The following is a 22,570-nucleotide window of genomic DNA, read 5'->3' as shown; positions in this document are numbered from 1 at the left end:
CAGGAAAGGTACACACACCTTTCCAACAGGGTAAGGGTCTACTTTCAAGCAGTAATTTGGAGGTCATTTGTGGAGAAATTTCCTCTTAGGATCACTTTCTCGTTTTTAAGGTCTACAGGGAAGGTCTAAAAGGTACTAATTTAGGTTTCCTTCCTGCCTCTTTTTTATCCTTGTAACATAATTTAATAAATAGATAAATCAATACATGCGTAAAAATAGATAAATACATATTATTCAAATAAAGCTGGAATCACATATATCAAACCAGTCAAGACTGGATTGCTTGGTTTGGTAGAGGATTGACTGAATGCCCAGGTGTGCAGAACCTGAGCTGCTCACTAATGAGATGATGCTGGTGCATTCTCTAAAAAAAAAAACCCCATATATTTCCCCTTTTGTTAATTGCTCAAGGCAGTCATGTACATGTTAGGGAAAACATATAATATCACAAACTTTAAACAATATTGTTTAAAAATCCTATTCCTACACAGTTTATTATACTCTTTTCTTGCAGGATATTATTTCTCTGTAATTATTACTGGGTATAAACATGCTGATGTAATCATAATAATTTAAAAAAATTGACAAGCCCATCTCAAATATTACAGCAAAAAACCAACCAAACAAAAATTTAGGACTTTTGTTTGTAGATCAATTTCAAGCCTCAAAGAAAATGACACATTTTGAAGTGTTTACTACAGACTACTTTACTGGAATAGGTAGATGTAAAAATAGATCAAGATTTATAAAAAGCTGTAGTTACTTGGCTGAAAATAGTTTTACTTTTTACTCAGAAAGAAACTAATATGTGTGTCTGAGGAGAAATTTATTTTTTCTCCCAGTTTCTGGGTGCTCGTTGCTCATTAAATAGCTCAACTTTTTTGTATAGACAAGAAAAATTATCCGCTGTTTTCTTCTGAGTTAGGTCTTACTTTCCTATCCCAAGGAAAACCAAATTTTTTGTATTTTTTTTTTTCCCCAAAGCTTTTTGTTTTATGGCTTTGAGAAAGCCAGTTTCCTCAAATATTCTTATGGTCAGCAGCGGAGTCCTTGGTGGGAATTGCAGCACATGGATGTCCTTTAGGTGAAACTGTCCACATGGTAGGAGGGGTGATGTTTAAGGCCTGTTTGAGCAAGGTCAATAAACAAGTGATAGGTACATATATAATCCTAAATCAGTGATATAACTCAGAGTTAAAATTACCTGCCACTCTGACTCATGTCCCAAGGACTTTTGTGACTTTTTTCTGTGCTAAGCCTGAGAAGAAGTTTCCTTCTAATTAAGCTTTTAGGTTCTCACAGAGCGCTTTTTAGCTTTCAATATGTCACTTGCTGCATGCACATCTTCTAACCTTCCAAACCCACATCTTTGCCAGGCTGCCAATGTAATATAAAGATCTGGATCTTTCCCCTCAAGCACTTCCTGAAGTCTTTTTTTCCCCCGTGTCATTATATAAAGCATATAAAGATGGTGATCTTTCTTTTAAGCTTGCCATCTGGATGTCATTCCTGATTTTGTCTCTTTTTAAATATGCATATTCAGGCTAGACCTGAAATGACGCAGCTTCTTTCTATGCAACACTTCTAAAAGCTGTACCTTCATCAGAAATTTGGTCATGGCTTCATCATCTCAACTCTTGGTATTTTGAGTTCTTCCTCTCTGTTATGAAATCCCACATTTACTACCTTCCTAGGGATATGAAAACTGGTGCTGTGAAACTTACTTTCCTGGCTCCATGGAGCATTCCAAACCCTTTTTGCATCACCTTGCCCTGCTGCCTCCTATCAGTCCCAGGTTTCTTGTCTTCACCTGCTGGGTAAATTGCATCACCAGCCAAGTCTTTCCCAGGTTAGCTGATCTTGAGGTGAATCCTGGAGTGTGTAGTTCCCTCCTCTCCATGTCTTTATTCACATGTATACCCCTTGTCTTCTGGAACCAGGGCTCACAGCAAGGGCTGTTCCTGAGGGAAGACAAGGTGTAGAGACTGGCACTTCCAGGGCTGGATCTGCCCTGGCTGCCCTGGTTTTAGACTGTCTTTATACTTGATATTCTCTCCCTCTACCTATGTTTATACAGCAAAGAGTAAACAATTCTTATTGACATCTTTGGGTGCAGTTACAAAACTACAAAGCTCAGCGCTGTTCATCAATTGCAATCCATCTCCTGTTTTTCTGTGATCACTGCTTTGTGCTTTGAAAGAATGTAACTCTATTTATAAAACTAGATTTCAAAATTCACAAATGCTAAGAATTTAACAGTATTTTTTTGCAATAGACTCTTTTGATCATAATAGATGATTGTATTATTTTAACCCATTGTCATATCTGTCAGTGTTATTTAAAGAACAAGATTTTCTTGCAGCATTCACAAGATTGGATAGCTATATCAGTGACAATACTGATATTGTTTTCAGAAAACTAAATTTGTTTTAAATTATGAATGATGAAACTGAAAGCTAAAATATAAGGGATAATAAAAATGTTTGGCTTCCTATGTAACTTTGAACCAAGAACTCAGATATCCTATTCCAATTGTTTGCATAGAGATTAGCATGCTCTTAAAACTCACTAAAAATATGCTTTTCATGTCATTGCCCTTCCTGGCAGTGGAGTTTAGTGGTTACTGTACTAATGGCCAACTGTGAGATTGTAGCTGTATTTTGATTAAAAACCACCCAATACTTGATAAATTAGCTGCAGCTTCACTTCCTCACAGTCTGTACTTGTGATTTTTCTTAGGCTAGTGAATGTAATTAAGAATTAGGAGACTTGTCCTGCTGGATTAATACTCCCATGGGTCCCTGATACTGGCAGTGGCCAGTAATTGATTTGTAGGTGAGAGAACACCAGACGCAGGACATGTGGGAAGAAAGTGGGCTCTTTGTTCAGCAGACCTGCCTGCAGGCTGCCAGTGCTTTAGGGGCTTCCCGAGTCAAAGCTGAGTCCCTGGTCACTGCGCTTAGTGGCTGCTTTCTGCTGCTTTTCTGCTCTGGGACTGTCTCTAACCTTTTGTCACTCACATGCAGTTTCGTTTTCCACAGCCCCTTGTGGCAGAGATTTCCACAGTGCCATTGATTGTGCCTGTGGAAAACAGTATCCTTTTTAATCCTTTTTTGTTTGTTTAAACTTGTTTCTTCCTACTATCACTGGGTATCCCTCAGTTCTCCTATTTTGAGGCTTTCTCTGTTCCACTTCCCTATGCTCTTAGGAATCTACAGACCTCTGCTTTATCTCCCTCTCACTTATCTTTTTTCCAAACTGGAAAATATTAGGCTACGTATTCTTTCCTGTGTGAGTTGTTTCTTATTTTTGATTGGCATGGGCAATAAGGAAACGGATGTGAAAAATGCAGCTTATCACTACAGGAGAATACCGAGGCAACTGAGCCTGAGCGCTGGCATTCCTCTTCCAAAATACTGTTGTGAGTCCCGGGGACAAAGTATCTGCTTCTCATGCAGTTACACCATTAACTCACAAAGTAGCACTTTGTTTCCTGTGTGTCGGACACTCTTCTCCCCAGAGACAGAACGGGCGTTGAAGGATGTTGTTCTTGGTTTCAAAGTTTTGGGGTTTTAAGCAGAGGAATGCAGTTAAAGAATTGCAAAGCTCAGCACGACAAATTCGGTAATAGTGGAATTAAGATGAGGCTACATCATGGATTTGCCCCCATGTGTATATATATGATACAAGTTAGCTCCTAATCAGCTCCACAAGCTGTAATTTCTCTGTGGATCTCTGTTAGTTGCTGCACCGGGCAGTCAGTGCTGTCCTGGATCTGTGGAGGGAAGGAGGCTGGGGTCCCTCCCCTCCTTTGGTGCAGAGCTGAAATATGTGCTGAATGTCGAAAGTCGGGGTTTCTTGGGTGAAAAAGCAGGAGGCTGCATGGATTGCTGCCCCTGCCTCCCCACGCAGCTGCAGTGTGGAACAGAGCAGTCCCTTCAGCGAGGATTCCATGCGTGGCCACTGCTTCTGGAGTTTTGTTTGTAGGGAGGAGGAGCGTGTCCACCTTGCTGATGTGATTGTGCCATTCAAGAACATGATAACAGCTCTGTGTTAGCAAAAGGATGCACGTGTGTACAGGCGTGCAAGACTGGACATTCATGGGTTGTTGCTTTATATCTTCACAAAAAGGAGAGAGGAAGCGAAGAAGGAATTCCCTGAAAAGTAAAACTTCTGCTTTGTTGTATTACGACCATCTGCCGAGTGCTGGGTGTGCAGAAACACCCTGGGCAGTAAGATATTACCCAAAGGGGAAGGACACCACTGGAAGATCACCGCAGCCTGTTCCCAGCAGAGGCGGTGGAGATGCGAAGGGTGAATTCACCACGCACTGAAACCAGAGTGCTCTGACCAAACACAGAGAGGGATGAATATGGGGCTGTGACATCCAGCGACGGGTTGACACTCGGAGGAGAGGGTGGCCTTGATCTGAATGGCTTAAATGAGTGAGAAACCCATTCACCTGCATGCTCACAAGGAAACCTGCTGAAGAGTGGTGAAGGGCTTTAATCACTATGACTTTTTCCCATTTTTCCCTCTTGGTGGGAAGCGACATTAGGGACGCTTTGGCTTTAAACCTCTCCGCGCCTTGGCTCTGCATCTGTACGAAGGGTCACCAACACCTCCCTCCCATCCCGTGGGCATCCCGAGCCTCATTAATGTTGATGAGGCACTCAGACGGGCGCCCCACCAAAGCCCATGGGGACACCGCTAATTACCTCCGCGGCGCGCTGTCTGCCGGGGGGCGCAGGGGACACCCGGGGGCCGCCGCCACCCGCGCCACACAAACACCGCGGCGTGCCGGCGAGCTCATGCATATGCAAGAGCTCATTAGCATGGCGATGAGCGGGCCCCGCCCCCCGCGGCCGTTTGTACGGCGGCTCCCCGCTGGCCCCGCCTTCCGTGCATATCCCGCCCTCATTAGCATGCAGATAAGCTGTGCCCCGCCCCCTCGTTAGCATGGCGGTGCGCGGGCCCCGCCCCCGGCGGCCATTAGTGCCGCGGCGCCCTGGCTGCGGGGGCGGGCGGTGCTGCGCGCTCCGCTCCGCTCGGCGCTGCCGCACCGCACGGCGGGCCGGGCGCTGCTGCTCCTGCTGCTGCTGCTCCTGTTCGTGCTGTTGCCGGCGGCGCTCGGCGCGGCCGGGCCTGCGGCTGCTCAGCCCCGGCGGCACGAGGAGGAGCGGGAGGAGAGCGCCGGAGAGAGAGAGAGGCAGGCGTCGGACCCCGCGGCGGCGCTGCCGCGATCGCCCCGCTCGGCTCCCCCATGGCCGCGGGCTGCAGGGACGGCCCGGGGCAGGAGAAGTACCGGCTGGTGGTGGTGGGCGGCGGCGGCGTGGGCAAGTCGGCGCTCACCATCCAGTTCATCCAGGTGAGGGGCCGCGGCGCTCGGGGGGAAGCGCTCCGCCCGCCGGGGCCTGGGCGCTGCCCGGCGCGGGGGGCCGGGCGCCGCCGCCGGGTGGGGTTCGCCGGCCGGGCGCGCTGGGCTCCGGGCGCCGCGGCGCTTGGGACCGGCGGCTTCGGTGTCGCGGGCGGGGTCCGGCCCCGCGCTCCGCCCGGGAAGCGGCAGGCGCGGCCGGGGAGCGGTGACACTCGGCGTCCGGCTCCGAAATAGCTGCCCCGGGCTGAGCATCTTGTGCTGGCCCGGCGAGGGGCCAGGAAGCTCCCGCGGCTCCCCCCAGAGCGGGGGTGTTTGCGGCGGGGCACGCCGTGCGAGCGGGGATCAGCCAGCGCCCACCGCCCCTCGGAGCGCCTGCTGTTCATCCTGCAACTTGCAGACAATTGAACTTTTTCGTCTATTCGTTTTCCGTAAAAACCGCGCCAGAATAGGCGATACAAAGGGTGCGTGTCAGTGTTACGAGGAAGGTCCCTTTTTAGTGTTTCGCCACGAATTCAGCCGTACCTCCTTTACTTATTTTCATCCCCTGCCCTGTTGCTGTTAGCATTCCTACCTCTGTTTATGGTAGTAGGAGGAGACGACTACTTGCGTTGTGCTTGCTGCTGTTGCTGACGGCAGAGCAGCAAATCTGGAGAGCATGGCTTCTTGTTTGTTTTCTTTTATTCCACTGTGGAGAGCCGGTAATGCTCTACCTACCTCTAAGATGGGCTGCTTGGCAGCGGGGCAGACTTGTCTTTTACTGCTTGGGGCAATGATGTTCTCAACTAATATTTTGTTAGAGCAAAATAGGTGTTGGGTGATCTGATAGCAGATAGACCATTTCTTTAGTTCAATCGGTTTTTTCATTCACATATATGCATCCGTGTGTTTATTAGCTCAACTACTCTGTTAAGAATTTAAGCTCTGCAGCATAGACTAAGTAACTACGTAGAAAACATTACTTTGAATTTTTGGGTAAGTACTGGATACCGGAATGCTTATAAGATCCAGTATTGTACAGAACATTAAAAGAGGGGACCCTTTGGGAGAACTAGTTCTTTGGAACTAGTTTAGTTTGACTGGTTTTTTGAGATGCATTGTACAGGTGTCTTTTGTCAGGCGTGTAGATGGCCGGTCAGTTTCTGGTAAAATGCTGGCTGGTGTGTTTGAAGGTGGTGGGGCTGGAATAGCTGCAGTGCTCTCAGTGTGTGGATTGAATTCCTCATTGCTTGCGTATGGAGATAATTAAACCCTGAGTTTTCTGCAGCTGGTTTAGGGTGCCATTCACTGCTGCTGTAGGTGGTGTTGCCTGTGTCTCGCTGTGGCAGTCGTGTGTGCAGCTGGATATGGCTTCAGTTCTGAGATGCTGCTGTCTTGGGAAATGTTGCTGAAGGGATTTCTGGGTTCTGTGGCAGCATTGAGGGCTTTGGGATAACTTTACCTTTGCAACAAAAAAATTGTCATTTATACTAAAGATGTAAGAAGGGAAAAAAGGGAAGTTCACACTTGATGCCTTTTTATAGCCATCTTTTTTAAGAGCAGTAAGGTTCTGCTGAGTACTGGATAGCTTCAATATTTGAGTACTTGTAGAAATTAATTCTTTAACCTAATAGTTTGAGCTTATATTAAATATAAACATAAATTTTGGGCCAAGTGCTGTGACTGACACTTGTCTTTCAGCAAATATCTGCAAAAGAGGAACCCGTGTCTGTTTTGCCATGTATAAGGATCTTTTCAAATTAACAGCAGAAAAATAAATAGTTCACTTTGAAAGAGTGTTGAGGGAACAGCACTGTGGCATTAAGCTGACACATTGAGGGTGAATTCTTCAAAACAACTTATTGTCAGTTTGCATTAAGTTATCTCCATCTTCTTGCCCTCTCAGCAGCTTTATCCTGAGATAAAATCTTACCATTGCAAAGTGAAGTTTAGCAGAAAAATCAGCCTTAAAAAACCCCCAAACAACCCAAAACAAAACCGAGGAAAAATAGCTGGGAAATAAAGACCTGGGCAGTACTTCAGGTACCCTAGAGAAAGAGTTTTGTGTTGTTTCTGTGCTTGCTGTGTGGTTTTGGACAATAAGAGATGAGGCTTGCTGTACTATTTATATCCCACAGCGTCTTCCTGAGCTCTTGAAGCTGTGATGTTATCAAGTGTGTGCTTTGCCATGCAGGCACCTGGGTAGTTTCTGTACGGCAAGCGTACTGCCAAATGCATTGTTTGTCTTTTAAGGCTGCACAGAAACTGCTCCAAGTTGTTTTAAAATTGATTACAAGCAAGTCACATGCTTCATTTTTGGAATTTCTTAGGATTAAGTGACAAACGTGTAGTGGCCTTCACTAAAACATGGATCAGTACTAGCTTTTGCTACATGACCGATCCTGATGTCAGTGGAGGATTTAAATTATGTTTTGCTTCTTTATTGCTTGTGTTTAAAATAAGGCTGTCATGAACTGAAGCTTAAAAAGGAAAGCTTTTTTCTTCTTACTGATACTAGCAAATATTTCGACACTTGGTATTGCTTTCCTTTTTAACTTTCAGTAAATCAGTACTCAAGTGCAGCTTTTACTTCGGTGCTGGTTGTTTTCCAGTAAATCTGACTTTTGCAGTGGTAGAATATCATGGGGAAGCATGTGCCACAATTTACATTGTATCTTTGAAAGACAACAGGGGATTCATACTTGAAAATGGGAAAACTCTTCCTTGATTTCAGATAAAACAAAGGGGAACATGAGAAAAAAACAAAGGGGAACATGAGAAAGTGAGGGTGTAAGAAGAACCAGTTAATCTTCTTTCTTTTGCCAGCTTTCTGGGATGCCTGCACAGCTCATCCTTCCCTGCCTTGTTTAGATGATGGTGGGAAAGCAGAGAGCATTCAGTCCTGCAGGAGCAGCAGTGGCTGCGGTTAGGGCAGTGCAGAGTACTCCTGTGCTTGCTGTCCTGTGTGTGAGAATATAAGAATATATCAGTTCCTGCTGGTTATTGTGCCTCAGTCTGGTCTGAAACAGCAACGTGTTTGTAAGGAGGCTGAGTGAGCAAACCCATCTCATGCCCTGGAAGCTCTCTGGTGTCCTGAGTCCAGCCTCACTGTGCTAATGAGTGCAGGGCTAGAGTGAGTGAGGTGTAACTGGTCACTTGTGTACAACCGCCTGGGCTCACCTCTCAGACATTCACCTGACACCTTGGAGTAACTTTAGAAACAAATTAGCAGATGAAAGCTTTCAGTGGTTAATGAGTAGCGTGTTCCTCAAAATTCTTCCTCTAGGGAGGTACGCACAGCTCAATATTGCTGTTGGTGGGCCAGGATTTCATCCTGGAAATATCAGATCATTTCCTTTAAATCAGGATATGATAGATGGATTTACTGCTGTCGAGCCTGTGCACTGGTAAGACAGGAAGTGAAGATGTTTTAATTGTGGAGGAGAGTTAATGGGATGTTGCTGCTATAAACTCTAGGAAAGCAGCAGTGAATGATAGTTCAGCATTACACCACAGCATTTTGTAAAAGGCTAAGTGGTAGAAGTAAGCATTCCTTCTGTTATTGAACACATACACAAATAATCCATCATCCTCACATCCCAAGAGGCAGAAAACTTCTAAAATGCATTGCAGCCAGTTAACTGGCCTCTTAGCAGGCTGAGGTATTTGGGAGTATGAGCTGTGCAGAGCACACAGCTGTTGCCACAATAGCTTTTCTCCAGCTGTCATGCAGAGGTCTGTCACAAAATACCCCACATTCCCTTGTAACTCAGCCCTTTGTAATATTCAGGTTTCCTTGCTCAAAGGGAATACAGCCTAGCAACTACCTAATCACCCTCTGATTTTTTTTTATCCTGCAGTTGCCATTTACTTCATGCTTTTTTTTTTTTTTTGTGAAACTGAGCAACATATAGCTAGTTTTAGCAGTATGTAGCAAGAAAGCCACTAATATTTTATTTTCTGAAGTCTGCTGTGCAAAATACTGTCTATTTCTGATCAGAATTGATGAATTTGTTTGTCCTGGTGTTTTTTCCTCTTTGTAAAACTATGGCTTTTGTTTTGTGACAATGACATGTATAGTTTTGCATACTGAGTAGGTTTTGGTGACTTGTATGAATGTATCAGTTAATAAATGTCACTAGATCCTTGAGATGATGTTGAATGGTTGTAGTTCAGTGTGGCTGAGTTGAGCTGAGTTTGTCAGTCAGCTTAATGTTACCTGTGGTAAAGCATGAACATGTTTGGAACTGCTAAAACACTTAACACAATAGAAAATCTGTGTAGGGCTTCAGCGTTTGGGGCTTTTTTATTTGTTTACTGATTTCATGCTGTATTTACAAGCTCAAATCTTACTGCCAAGTTTGTAAAAGAAAATACTTTTCCTGCTACCATTAAAGTGCCTGTAACAAATTCTGATTGGAGCTGAGCTTACTGTTCCACTCACTAGTGAGTAAAGTGGGTTGGATTTAGATTTTTGACTCTTAAATTTTAATATCAGACACTTTGCTTGAAAGCAGGCATATGACTTGCAGATGGATGGGTGAGCAGTTGTTCAGGCTTTTTCCCCTCTTTTTCCTTTCCTTTTTCAAGCTGCTACTTTCACAGGACTGTTCTCATTAACTAGCAATAAACCCAAAGGTGGGTTATCTCCAAGTGTCTTTTATCTCTGAAATAGCTGTTGGGCAACAAAACGGCTTGTTCTGAATTTTATGCTCTATATATGAATTCCAAGCTCCAAAATAGAGTAGTAAAGTAGATTGAAAAGCAACAACTGAACGTGCAGCTGGTGTTGGAGCCAAGCGTGCTGGGTGTTTGACAGACCCTGATGTCTTGGTGCCCCATTTCCCTGTGCTGGACTTGGGATGTGCAAATCCCTCCACAGTTTCTGGGTATTCTGACTAACCCTCGGTGACCGTCAAAAAAATGCTCATGGAGTAAGCGCGCAGGCAAATGAAAGGAGTAAAATGCCACGGATTCCAGGCTGCAGATTCACGCAGGGCTACGCTGGGACTGGTATGCTCACACTGAGATAAAGCCTGGGGCCTCCTTACACTAACTCAAGGTGACAAAATACAGTTCAGGAGCAACTGATTGTCGACATCTGTTGAGGTTAAAGGTGAGAAATAAAAATCCCAATCAAAACAAAGGACTTGTGATGCAGTCACCTGGAATAATAAGGGCTGCTCGTCGCCCCTCTTGTGAAACTTGAACTGCTCGGCTGCTTGCTTCCTGCAGCACTGCTACCAGGCAAAAGTCTGGGCTCGCTCTGGTTACAGATCTACAGCCTGGGAATGTAGTTGGTGACTTCAGGCTTGCCTTGCAGGTGAGCAGGAAATCTCAGGCTGTGTGTGAGTGTTCCAGGACAGTGGCATAATGAATCCTGTTATCCAGCACTCATGCCTCCTACTAGTGCACACACAGGGTAGAGCTGAGCTGGGTTCAAAAGCTGCCATAAATTTGGAGCAGTGCTTAAGTTCTGAGATACTCACCATTCTGGTTTTGAGTGATTTACAAGCTTTTTTCCCAAGTGACATTCCTTTGGGATAACTTAACCCACGTGGCAGTCCAAGAGCACCTTTCTGTGCGCTAGCTCCTAGCAGCGGTTGCTTGTATAGCGAGTAAATATTGACGTACCTTTTGGTTATCAGGTGCTCTTCTACTGCCACTTGCACAAGGAGTCCTGGCACAGTTTCCCAGATCTCTGCCTGGCATGCCCTTTGCACTCCCGGGGATGAATAGGCAGCCGCTGGCCTCTAGCCCTGTGCCTCCTTCCCGTATTAGAGGGAGAGGCTCCTGCCTCTGGTTTTGGCTGGGGCTCTGAATTCCAATGCGCAGTAGAGGTGGTGGAGGGTGGCTCTTATAAGTAGGGCCCTTATATTCCAAGAGTTTGGAAGGGCCTAAATGGCTCATGTTTGTATACCTTGTGCAACCTGTTCGCACTTACCGAAAGCATTCCCGGCACTGCAAATGTTGTGACTGAACTCCTTGAAGTATCCAAAGATAAATACCAGCTTCGTGAAGTGGAATGTAGCAGACTTCTGGCTGGCTGGTAGGAAGTTGGGCTTGCTGCAGACCTTCCCAAATTAGTCAGTCTGCAGGTCTAGACTGGTGTGACACAAGCAGAGAACTTCTCCCTTTGTTCCAACAATTCAGGTGGCTTAACTGCACCGGTTTGGTAGACTTGTCTTCAATTATGGTCAAAAAGCACTGTTAAAGGAAAATGGAACCAGAAAAATGCACCACTTCTTGTTCTAGTTCAAGAAGTATGTAAAACCAACATTAAAACAGAAGTCATGCCTGTAATTGGTACTTTTAATTTTTTTTAAACTTGCTGCTCTGCATAGGACATGTCCAAAGATTTCTGGAAGTTACTTTGAACAATCAAGACAAACTCTTACTGTGAGGAGTAGGAGGGAACCAGATTGAAAAGTTTAATTGCAAATAATGCACTTAAGTGATATTGGCCTCCAAGTACAAAGCTGTACTAAGTTGCTGGGGTTCTGTTTTGAAATTCTGAGAGAGAGCAGTGGTAGCCTGCTACTACAAATTTCTTGTTAAATCCCAAGTGAATTATTTCTGTCTGGGCAGTGAGTGAGACTCTTTCTGTTCACCCTGAACTGTATCCTTCTTTACGAAGACATGCTCTGTGACTGTGAACAACTTTTCTCTTTTTTGTCTTTTCTTTGCTGTTTTGTATGCTGTGTCTTATGGCTCAAGTGTGGTTGCAGCTTGGGTTTGGGATGGCCTGTAGGGCACGTAATGGGAGCAGGTAACACAAAAGACAATATTGCTTTCCTCTCTTTATAACTAAATTACTTAGATAGCAGACAAGCGATGTTTGCCCAATATGTTTCCTTTGCCTTTTCTTACTTCTTTTTCACCATGCATGCACTTAAGCTGGTCACATCCCAGTGTGTGGAGTTTGTGATACACAGTGGTGCTTCTGGATGGAGCTTTGGTGAGGTTGAAATTACTTTTTTGTTGATGGCTTGCTTTCACTAGGTAGTTTTTAAGAGGGTTGGCTGGACTGCTGTGCCTGGACTGTTCTTGGTTAAGCTAAAGAAGGTCACGTATTCACGTTTGAAGTGCTTGATCTTGAGACTAATCAAGCATTGTGTGCAAGGGCTGTTGTAGCAGCGAGGTCAGAGATTCTGATCTGCTGCTGGAATGGGAAAGGCTGGAGAACTTGGGTTTATGCAGAGCCTCAAACCTGACTGAGTGAGGGCTGCTGAGGAGCACTATGTGCACTTCTCTAGTTGCATGGGGAAATGCCATAAACTCTGCTTACAGAGGGAGATCCTGTTGGATGATGGAGTTCATGGTGAGTCTTTGTAACATACAAATGTGCTCGTACTAAATCTCACGAAGGACTAAAGAGAAGGTGCCTCTGGAAGAGGCTTGTGTGGAGCTCCTCAGGACTGCAGTTGGCAAGTGAGGGCTGCATATGTGACCACGAGGGCTGTGCTGGTGCAGAAGGGGAACTGGAGGAACTTGAGAGCGAGGGCAAGTTGATTGTTTGCTTTTTAGAAGGGGCTGACAGTGGGGAGGACAAGGCTGGGGAAATGTTTTTGTTCTTCAAGCCTGAAGAAACAGGGCTTTGCTGTAACTGAAAGTCTAATTTGATAATTGATAAGCTAGTACTACAAGTAAGGAGAAATGTTCAAAAGGTCCCCTTGCTGCCACAGCAGTTTGCCATTACAGCTATTTACTCCCTCCAGCGCACCGAAACTCCGCAAGCCATCGGAGTTAAAAATAACCAGGGAATGTTTTTACCCAGGATCAGTTACCCTGTCTGGTTCACTGTGCAGCTCTGCAAACAACTTCATCTGGCAGTCGAGCTCATTTAAGCAGGCCTGCACCAGCTTCTCAGTTGTGAGCACAAAGTGAAGTGTAGTTTTTGGTGAATCCAGATAGGAATGAGTTCAGGCAATAGGAATGTATGCAGAAGGGCACTATTAAAGATAGCATAAAGTGCTGGCTGCTGGGACCAGCGTGCTTTAATAATTAACTAGATGTTAGCACTGACACGTAAAAATGGTGCAGTTTGAAGAAAAAAATTAGTGTAACACTCACAAGCAAAGTATTCCACAAAGATCTTTATTCAGGGGACCTATGAGAAATGTTATTCTTAGCAGATTAGCTGTGGGTACACACATTCATAACTATCAAATGTATCCCTTTCCTCAAGTCTTCTAAGCCAGAAAATAAACTTGAGCTTCCACACAGCTTACCAGCAAATTACTCTTCCAGTCCTGTTCAGAGTATTCTGTGACTGTAGTGATATAATATGTTGAGTCACCAGTTATATTTGCTAGGAAAAGAAATTTTAAAATCACTCTCGTTACCATTTTGAGTTTTCCTGACAAAGCTAACAACTTAACTCATATTGCAGAGCATCTCCAGTATTCCTCATTTAAGCAGACATAAATCTATAAACCTGCAAGCAAATCTGAGTGTTTTGCTTCATATGTGGTAAGTAGACCATGAAATGGTAGGATGCCAGTGATAAATCTGTGTGAAAAATCTGGCATCTTTGGGCAGAAAAATGATCTACTAAATTTCTTTTGTTATTAGACTTGTTCCATGCAGGGAAAATAAGTGGGATTACAGTAATATGCACTGCTTGAGGTAGGGAGTTACTTAGCTGTGTGTTCATAATATTTCCGTGTTTCTCCCTCCTTTTAAGAATGTGCTTTATGATAATGTAAAAAGGTACCTGTCTATAATATACTTATATATGTGCTGCCAGCTCTACTAAAGAAGCATACAGTGTTCTCCTCTACTAGCTCACACTAACAAGCCTTCATTAGCAAAACCCAATAAAGTAATAGTGATGTATTTAAATGGATTATGGCTTTGCATGGTCCAGTATTACTGAGAATGCAATAATGAGTGTATTTTAACTTTGCCTTGCAATTTCAGTTGCTGCTTAGGATTCTTTTCGAAGCAGCTTGTGTTTGAAGTCCTCCAGAAACACAGCATCTTAGCCTTTGCATCCTATTCTCCTGCCTCCTCTCAGACTAAGTTACCTGAATCTTGGCTGTGTCCTGAGAAATTTCCAAGGTGCACCCATATGTGCTGTATCACTTTGATTTCCTGTACTTTGATATTCCTTAAACTGATGTTCCCCCTCCTTCTGAAGCAGGTTTGCATCTTGATGGGAATTCTCAAAATATCATGGACGGAGGTGATATCCTGTGCTCAGCAGCACTCCTGCAGTGTTGCAGCAAATTCTGCAGCTTTTTTCTGATGGGTGTATGCCATGATAAACATTTTCCAGACCCTCCAATTTGGAAGTGAACCTGTGGGGCAAAGATCTTCTTAGCACATCAGAAAAGTTAACCAACTGTGCCTTCTCTTACCATCTGAGAGTATTTAAAGGAGAACTTTTAAACTGTGGAGATAATCTTCTTTCTGTCTCTGTAGGGGCCTTAAGAGGGATGTTTGTGGTGGGTTTTTTTTTGGGGTTTTTTTTTTGTTTGTTTGTTTGTTTTTAGAAGTAAATTGTTCTCTCTGTGGCATCCAGTGGACCAACCACTTTGAATGTCCTGCCTTGCTGCTTTTATTGCTGGCTCTTAGCAGGTTGTCACCAACCCACACTGCTGTTGTCTGCTTAGCTTTGGTTTGGAGTCTTGTGCTTCCAGCTCTTTTGAATCAGTTTAACTACTTCTCTAGCTGTTAGGACAATACTATTTTATGTTGTACAAGTGATACTACCAACTGAAGGAGTGCTAAACCTTAAAGCACTTGTCTGGTTTGATTGCTGCAATAACTGCCTGTTTAAGCTGCATGCCATACCTGGAATACAGGAGGTTTAATTCTCTGGGGGCACTCCAGAATCTTCAAGAAATTATCAGAAGGGAATCAGGCTGCTCACTTTAACTTCTTCAGCATGATTTTAGCATTAAATTTTACATGAAAACCAAGCCTTCTGCTGTAATGTAATTTAAGATGCTCCTGCTTCTAGCGATTACGTGGTTTGTAACTTGCTCTGTCATACCATGTCAGCCTCAGGGCGATGCTGTAGAAAGGCTCAGAAACATCCAGGTAGAATTGGGAGAATTCTCTGTACTCATGGGGACCAGCAGAGCCATGGTGCAGGCAGGGTGGGTGGGACAGGCAGCTGCTTCTGCAGCAGATAAACCACAAAAGATGATGTGGGTGCAACTGGCAGCAGCCTTGAGCAATGGGGGGAAGCTGAGCCGTTCTGGGGTGCAGGCTGAGGCTTTGGGGTGTTGTTCCTCTTGCAGAGGGCACAAGGAGAGTTGTGAAATGCCCCCTGTGTGCAATACCGATGAGCAAGTCCTGCTCTCGGAAAAGAGGGTGTTCATCTGAAGCCTCTCGGAGGTCAGACTGTGTCAGAGCAGCTAATGGAGCAAGAGGTTTGATTTCCTTCAGGTTCAGCTTGTAGTGTCAAGGCAGCTCTTCAGTTTTTGAGGTGTGGTCTTCTGGCTGATCCAGCTGCTGTGGGAGCCTGCACATCTCTGAGACTGCCTGGCACTGGGTTTGCTCTTTGATCTGTCCTGAGAACATTACTTCGTGCAAAGAGATGTTTTAAAGAGAGTTCTTTACTTTCACCAAGGATGTTTAAAACCTGAAGCATTTCTGAATTCCTGTATCTGTGACCTAAATCTACTAACTATAGCAGAGTTTCTGCTTTGTTTCTATCTTGCTGGAGCAGTACACCCAAATATATTGCTGCAGACATCTCAACTTCTTTGAATTTAAAAAAGACACTTGAAAGCTCAGCTTTTGAAGTAGCTAAAGACATGTTTTCCTTCAGCTGTCTAGAAGTTTTGGCACCCATTAGAATGGATATAGTGTCTATCAGGTAACTGGCAGATTTGACAAGCTATTTTTTGTCTGTTAAACTATTCTTAGTCATGTATATCCCACAAAAGTTGACAAAATTCACTATAATTTGTAAATTTGAAATTGCCCAGTGCCTCTGTTGGTGGGAAAAGAGCCTCAGATTTGAAGTAGTCGACTTCCTTGTCCCATTATCTGCCTTCTGCCCAGTAGGTTACATTCCACACATTTTTAATAGTGGCTTCCCCTCCTCCTTAGCTGCTTTGACTTGTTTTGTGGGAGGGCTTGAATATTTCAACTGACACGCCAGAGGTTTTCTCCCAAAAAAGGAAACTGATAATAAAGTTGTTCACTTAGAGCAGATTTTGAAAATAGTTGAGTCTGTGCTGGTCTGGGTGTCTGTTGAAATTGTGTCCTGGGGTCTTAAAATCCAATTGAATTGGGGATTTTGTTCAAGGTTTAAGTTTGTTTTTTTGTTTTTTTTTTGGTTTTTTTTTTTTGTAGTTTAAGAGCTAAAATTGCACCTTGAAATTCTATCTTCTGTGAATTTCTTCAGTTTAGAAATACTCTGAAGAAAATAAACAAAAGCCCTGCATCACTTGAGCTGATCTCTTGAAAAAGATACTGGATGCCTGCCTGCATGAGGGAAGGTGGTGATCTGGAAGAATTTGTTCAGGGTGATTTCAGAAGATGAATAATTTAAACTGCAGCCACTTGCTTCAGACTAGGTAATTGAGGCTGGGTTTTCTAACAGCTTATGTTCAAACTTAAAAAATTCCCTGCAGCTCGTGTACTTTAGGTAGCTGTTTTGTACCTGAGTTAATCCCATGCCAGTTGAGTAGCGTGAGAAATTTAAAAGTATCTCAGCTTTTCCCCTGTGCTAGGAGTTATGAGCTGCTAGCACTATTCACCTGGTTATTTATCATCTCTTTGTAACTTCTTCCTTGAATGGATTGTCTCTCTTCAGTCCAGAAAAAAAAAAAAAAAAGATACAGGGAAAGGGACTCATGCTACTTGAGTCTCCTGGACAAAACCCCCTGTTCTGTTCCTGCTGACTAAACATCTCCAAGTTGGAGCACTGACTTTTGTCAGCTTCCAGGCTGTGCTTTGAAGTGTGAGCTGTTGCAGAGGAATGGCTGCCACTGCCACTCCTGGGAAGATTTCCCCAGATTTGTTTTTATGTCTTCAGGATCTGACGGTCATTTCCTAAACCTGAAGCATGTAGACTGTCAGTGCCAAAACTTACTTGGAGAGGTCTTTGTTATAACTCTGCTTTCCTGATTCAAAAAACCAAACAAACAATATATATATATATATGTATGGAAAACAGCAATGCATTAGTGGGCTTTGATTCTGTCCCACATGTTTGTAACACATACAATCCCTCCAGGCAGCTTTGAGTTTTGGTCATTATGAAAGGTTGAGTTTAACACATGCACAGGAAATGAGTCTTCTAAGACTTATGACTTAAATTAAAATACTTTCTAATGCTGGAAGAAAGCTCAAAAGAGAAACTACTTGCCTTTAATTGGTAGCATCCAGCCTGTTTTTGTAAATAACATCAGCTTTGCAGCCTGTTAAACGCTGGCAGAGCTGTGTGGTGCTATTGCTGTGATCAGAGGGACGTTCACACTCTGCTACATCCAAGTTAAGCCACAGGAAGATAAGGTCTCCTGAAGGGTTTCTGGACTGCCTGTCCAGAGGCTTCACCTATGATTACTGGAAATCTGAATAGTCCATTATTCTGAGTGTGATGAGGTTGAAAAACCTGTTTCTAATCTATAAAATTGAGAGAAACTAATGTGTTTTCCTGTGGTTTTTGGTGCAGAAGGCTGTCTGCCTGTGCATTCCACGCTCTGTTTTCTCTTCACTGAATGCCTTAACCACAAGATCTCTACTTGGTTGAATATGGGAGCGGAAATAGCAGTAGGGTTTTTAAAAAAAAAAAAAAAAAAAGCCAAGAAAAAAACCCCCTCTGATCAAACCCAGTGCATTCTAAAGCTGCTTTCTGTAAGTAAACAAATTGAAAGTCTTTGCATACTGCTCACACATTTTTAGATGGCATTTGCTGTACTGCTGCCTCTTTATACCATTAAATGAAACATTTGCAGGAGTTCTTTGCTCAAGAAAGCAATCAAATAATGATGCTCTCTACTTATTTGACACGATACTTCATTATGTGTGCCTGTCAGACCAGGAGAGAATGTTGCACATTGCAATTTGAATTCAGATGTTGCTCTGTAGATCAATTTCCTAATGAAAACAAGTGGCTTTAGGTGATGGAGTGTGTTCTTGCCTCCAGGGCAGGATGTTTTAAGCTGTCCTCCCTACTAGATGTATGGTAAAGCCACTTTTCCATGTGCTCTTAACCTGTTAGTAGAAGGTTAGCAGAGGTTGGAGTTAGTAAAAGTACACATGTAGTGAGTCTGGTTGGTTTGCTGTGAGTCCCCTACTTTTGTACATGTTCTGAACTGGGCTCGAGTAATTTACTTGTTAGCTACTCATTTCCTGTCAGTGTGAACTTGCTCACAGAGAGAACAACTTGAATTTTGTTTGTTTCTAATGTTTTTGTTTGTGTGTTTTATAACTGCTGCATTTCATGCTACAGAAGCTCTTGGGTTGCCTTCCTTCTTCTTGTTCTTTGCATGGGGTAGCAAGGCCTTTTTGTGCTGTTCCTTTTGCACTCTGGAATCAGCCTCTGCAGGACTATGGCCTCCAGAAATAAAGTGAGGAATGGAGGGATTGCTTTGGAGAGAACTAAAAAGCAAGTGAGAGCAGCAAAGAGTTACATTTCAGGAGTACTGGCTCCCCTCCTGGAAAGTCTTATAGGACCTGTCAAGTTGAAAGACTGTAAACTAACATTGTGTGGCTGATTGTGGCATGTAAGTATCATTTGGCATGTTGAGATGATAAACAAAAAGGATCTTCCTTGTAAGTTGGTCCTAGACTGTGGAGAAATCTAATAGTTTCTGTGCTGTTTGTGGAAATCATAAAAGTACCCTCTTTTCTGAGCTTGCTATATGCCTAAAGAATATTGGTCTAACATGGGTTTCAAAGGCAAAATAAAACAAATTAGAGTTACTTTTTGGCAGTGGCTGTTCACAGTGTCTGTCCTGAAGAAGGTAGCTTGCTTTTCTGAAGATTTGTTACAAATTAGTAATGATAAAATCAGAAGGAGAGATAGCAGCTTCTAGTGGAACCGCTTGTGTGAAGTGGAGAAATAAAACTAGCATGATCAAATTATTTTTCAACAGCCCTTGTCCTTCTTCCCTTTGATCATCCTCGTAGGTAGTTTAGACAATATGTTTACTAATGATTTTCATGAGCTATGTTCAACTGATGTGCACCTCTGTTTTTCAGATAATAATGCTTTTCTCCTCAACTGATATCTGTAAAAGAATAATGTATAGAGAAGTCAGCCTGTATCTTCTAATGCAAATGAAGTAAAAATCGTGTGGTCTGGCTGCCCTGTGCAGGCTGGCTTGCAAGTTTAGAAAACAAGTTTATTTGAGAATTTATGTAAATTCTTTGTAAGAATGAGTGCACATGGGGCAGAAGGGAAATCACCTTGCTGGAAACCCCCGGAGCAGATCTTGACTATATGCTGTTACTGAACTGAAGTATCTGAATTTGAACCCTTGGTTTTTAAGTCCACACCTTCAACACTCTAAAAATCCCAAAGCCTGCCAGTCTTCATGAGGTGGTGATGATAAACTGGTCAGTGTGAATATGCTGTAGGAGAAAATAAATTCTTTGCATTTTTAATGATGTGCCTTCCTTATTTTCCCTTAAATCTTGAAAGCCTGCTAAAATACTAGATTGTTTTATTCAGAATAGGAGTAGCAGGAGAGGGAGAGAAGAATTTATTCTATTCAAGTGCAGTTTGTTTGAAGTTATTTTTGAAGGTTTGTGTGGACCTACTCAGGTGACTCCAAAGATTTAGCTCTTAGGAAATGGCTACAGAAAACTGGGCTCAAATCTGTTTAAATAAGCACATAAAGTTACAGTTTTACAAAAGGATGAGAAAAAAAGTTTGTTTACCTGAATGGAGCTGAGATGTATTGTGTGTAGTCTGATGGTGCTTCTGTCCTCTTCTAGTTGGGAGGGAGCATTTCCCTGAAGCAAAGCATGTGCACAGAGCAAGATCCCTCAGCCAAAGGTCTTTCTTGATGGTGGAGGGAGCATTTCCCTGAAGCAAAGCATGTGCACAGAGCAAGATGAAGATCTTTCCTCTCTGTTGATGGCTGGTCTGCTAAACCTTGGGATTCCATTCTAGAGGTACCATCTTGTCAGGATTGTGTACCTGCAGCATGGATGGTGTCCCAGAGTTTTCTAATATGAGGTGAAGAGCGAGGAAAGGGTGAAGAAAGTTTCTAGATCTAATGGGGGTTTGGATGCTCTTGATGGTCTCACGTTCTGTAGATGCATTTAATAGTTTTCACAGTTTGCTGCTGTCCTGTAGGAAGAACATTTTGATGTTAAAGCCCTGTTTGCTGTATTAATCTTCTTGCCCAATTACTTAAGGAAAGCTGTGCTTTCAGGCTTTAGATGACAGAACCAAGAGTGCAGAATGACTGTGTGAGGGTTGTGCTGTCACTGCAGGTGTGGCTGGGTTGGTGTATGGAGCACTTGTGCTTCAAACAAGGACTTAAAATACCATTGTTTCATGAGAAAAGGTCTCCACTGGAGAGCTCGGGTTCTGCCTGAGCATCCAGCTTTGGAAGGAAATCAGGCACTGTTTCCCTTCAGCACTTCATGTGCTTCTGAATGGGAAGTGTTTGCTCTTAATTTGATCTTTAAACTCCTCTTCCCCTTGGAGGAACTTCACTCACAAATGGGTAGAGAACTATTTTGGAACCCGCTCTAATGTACTGCTAAGTAGATTTTGGAGAACAAAATACTAAACAGATTTTCAGTGATCCTAAGGTCTGTGTGACTGTAGAAAATGCTTGTAGCTCAATCTGTGAGCTTCTGAAATAACTGGATTGCCTGTAGAGGAGGTGTTTGATACAAATCATGTTTTTTTATCTTTTACTTAGAATCAGCTCCTCCATGGGGAGTGATGGTGCTCGGTGTGCAATTGCTCCAATCTTTCATTTGCCTTCTTTACTGCTACCATAAATGGCCATACTGTAAAAACATTACTTGACTGTGTGTGGTGTTTGATTGTGTAGCGCCTCAGCTGAATGTTTGCTTGCAGTTTCTTGATGTGGTTCATCACAGATGTGGCTTTTTGACATGTGAAAGTAGGTGTTTGCACATAAAACTAGTTTGTGGCATGAAGTAGATCTTAACATTAGAACAGGTCTCCCAACATGCATCTTGAGTGTGCTGTGTCTCTGGGTTTTAGTGGAATGAGAATGGTCCCTTACAGCAGATGTTTGACTTTTTTGCTTCGGTTGTAAAAGCATGTGCTTTGGGCTTAATTATATTCTCACTGAGGTAGAACAATCCTTGCTTTTAAGATATAAATGCTCTAAAAGCGTGAAATCTAGAATTAACATCCAGCTGGGTGGGTCCTTCAACTCAAAAAGTCATGTGAAATATTCATGTAACAACCACAGAATCAGTTGGACTGGAAAAGACCTCTGAGATCATCAGGTCCAACCTTTGATCACCACCATATTACCTAGAACATGGCACTAAGTGCCTCATCCAGTCTTTTTTTGAACATTCTTAACATTAACATCAATGCCACAGATATTAATGAATGTTAGTTGTCTCCCATCTTTTTCTATTCCATGCAGTGTCTGTGATAATTCAAAGTAAAAACTAAACTCCCTCTGAGATTTCTCTGTGTTTCCCTGCCCTGTGAGTGGGGTGATGCTGACTAAGAGTGGTACTACACCCGCAGGTGCATAGGCGAATGGGAGGAAACACTGTGGTTGGTTTTAGTACAACTACATGTTTTGCTGGTAAATAAGGTTTTTTTAGATGGAAATCGTTGCTTGCTAAAATATGTAGACTGGCTACTAAGGTCAGAAGCATTTTTAATAACATTTAAGGACATAAATGTGTTTCTATTTGACAGTCCTTTGACATCTGAAGTTGCTGAGGCTGAACATTCTGGCACTGCTAAGAGCATTTTAATTGTGCTTACCGGGGCTTTAGGATCTCTTCCTTTTCCCTGTAGATCTGCTAACAAGCTAATTTAGCAAGACAGTGCTTATAACCAGTTCTGTGCTATGAAATCATACTCAGGTCAGGATCAGCAATGGTAAAACCACTCTGTAGTTTCTGACTCCTGGAATTTGACTGTGTGCACATTTCCCTTTATGTGAGTTGTGACAATATTGGTCACATTGTGCTTTTAAAGTCTTGACTAATTGGGAGGATAATGCTACTCAAGCACTTGCCTCTGTCAAGCTCCCTAGTGAATATTCCAGTTATGAATGATTTGGCTCGTGT

At 43.2% G+C, this 22,570-nt stretch overlaps 1 protein-coding gene across 1 annotated transcript in view; it reads left to right on the top strand.

Moving 5' to 3' along the window:
- The first annotated feature begins 5,007 nt into the window (after positions 1 to 5,007).
- Positions 5,008 to 22,570, top strand: part of RRAS2 (RAS related 2) — a 42,058-nt gene continuing 24,495 nt past the window's right edge. Inside the window, exon 1 of the mRNA XM_041481162.1 lies at positions 5,008 to 5,368. Within this exon, the coding sequence (XP_041337096.1) occupies positions 5,264 to 5,368 (105 nt within the window). The 5' untranslated portion in view covers positions 5,008 to 5,263. The remainder of the gene's footprint in view (positions 5,369 to 22,570) is intronic.

The sequence above is a fragment of the Pyrgilauda ruficollis genome, unplaced genomic scaffold, assembly GCF_017590135.1.
Source record: "Pyrgilauda ruficollis isolate IOZ18807 unplaced genomic scaffold, ASM1759013v1 scaffold55, whole genome shotgun sequence".
NCBI classification, from domain to species: domain Eukaryota; kingdom Metazoa; phylum Chordata; class Aves; order Passeriformes; family Passeridae; genus Pyrgilauda; species Pyrgilauda ruficollis.
The sequence above is the reverse complement of the archived record's forward strand: the minus strand, read 5'-3'. Positions and strand labels throughout refer to the sequence as shown.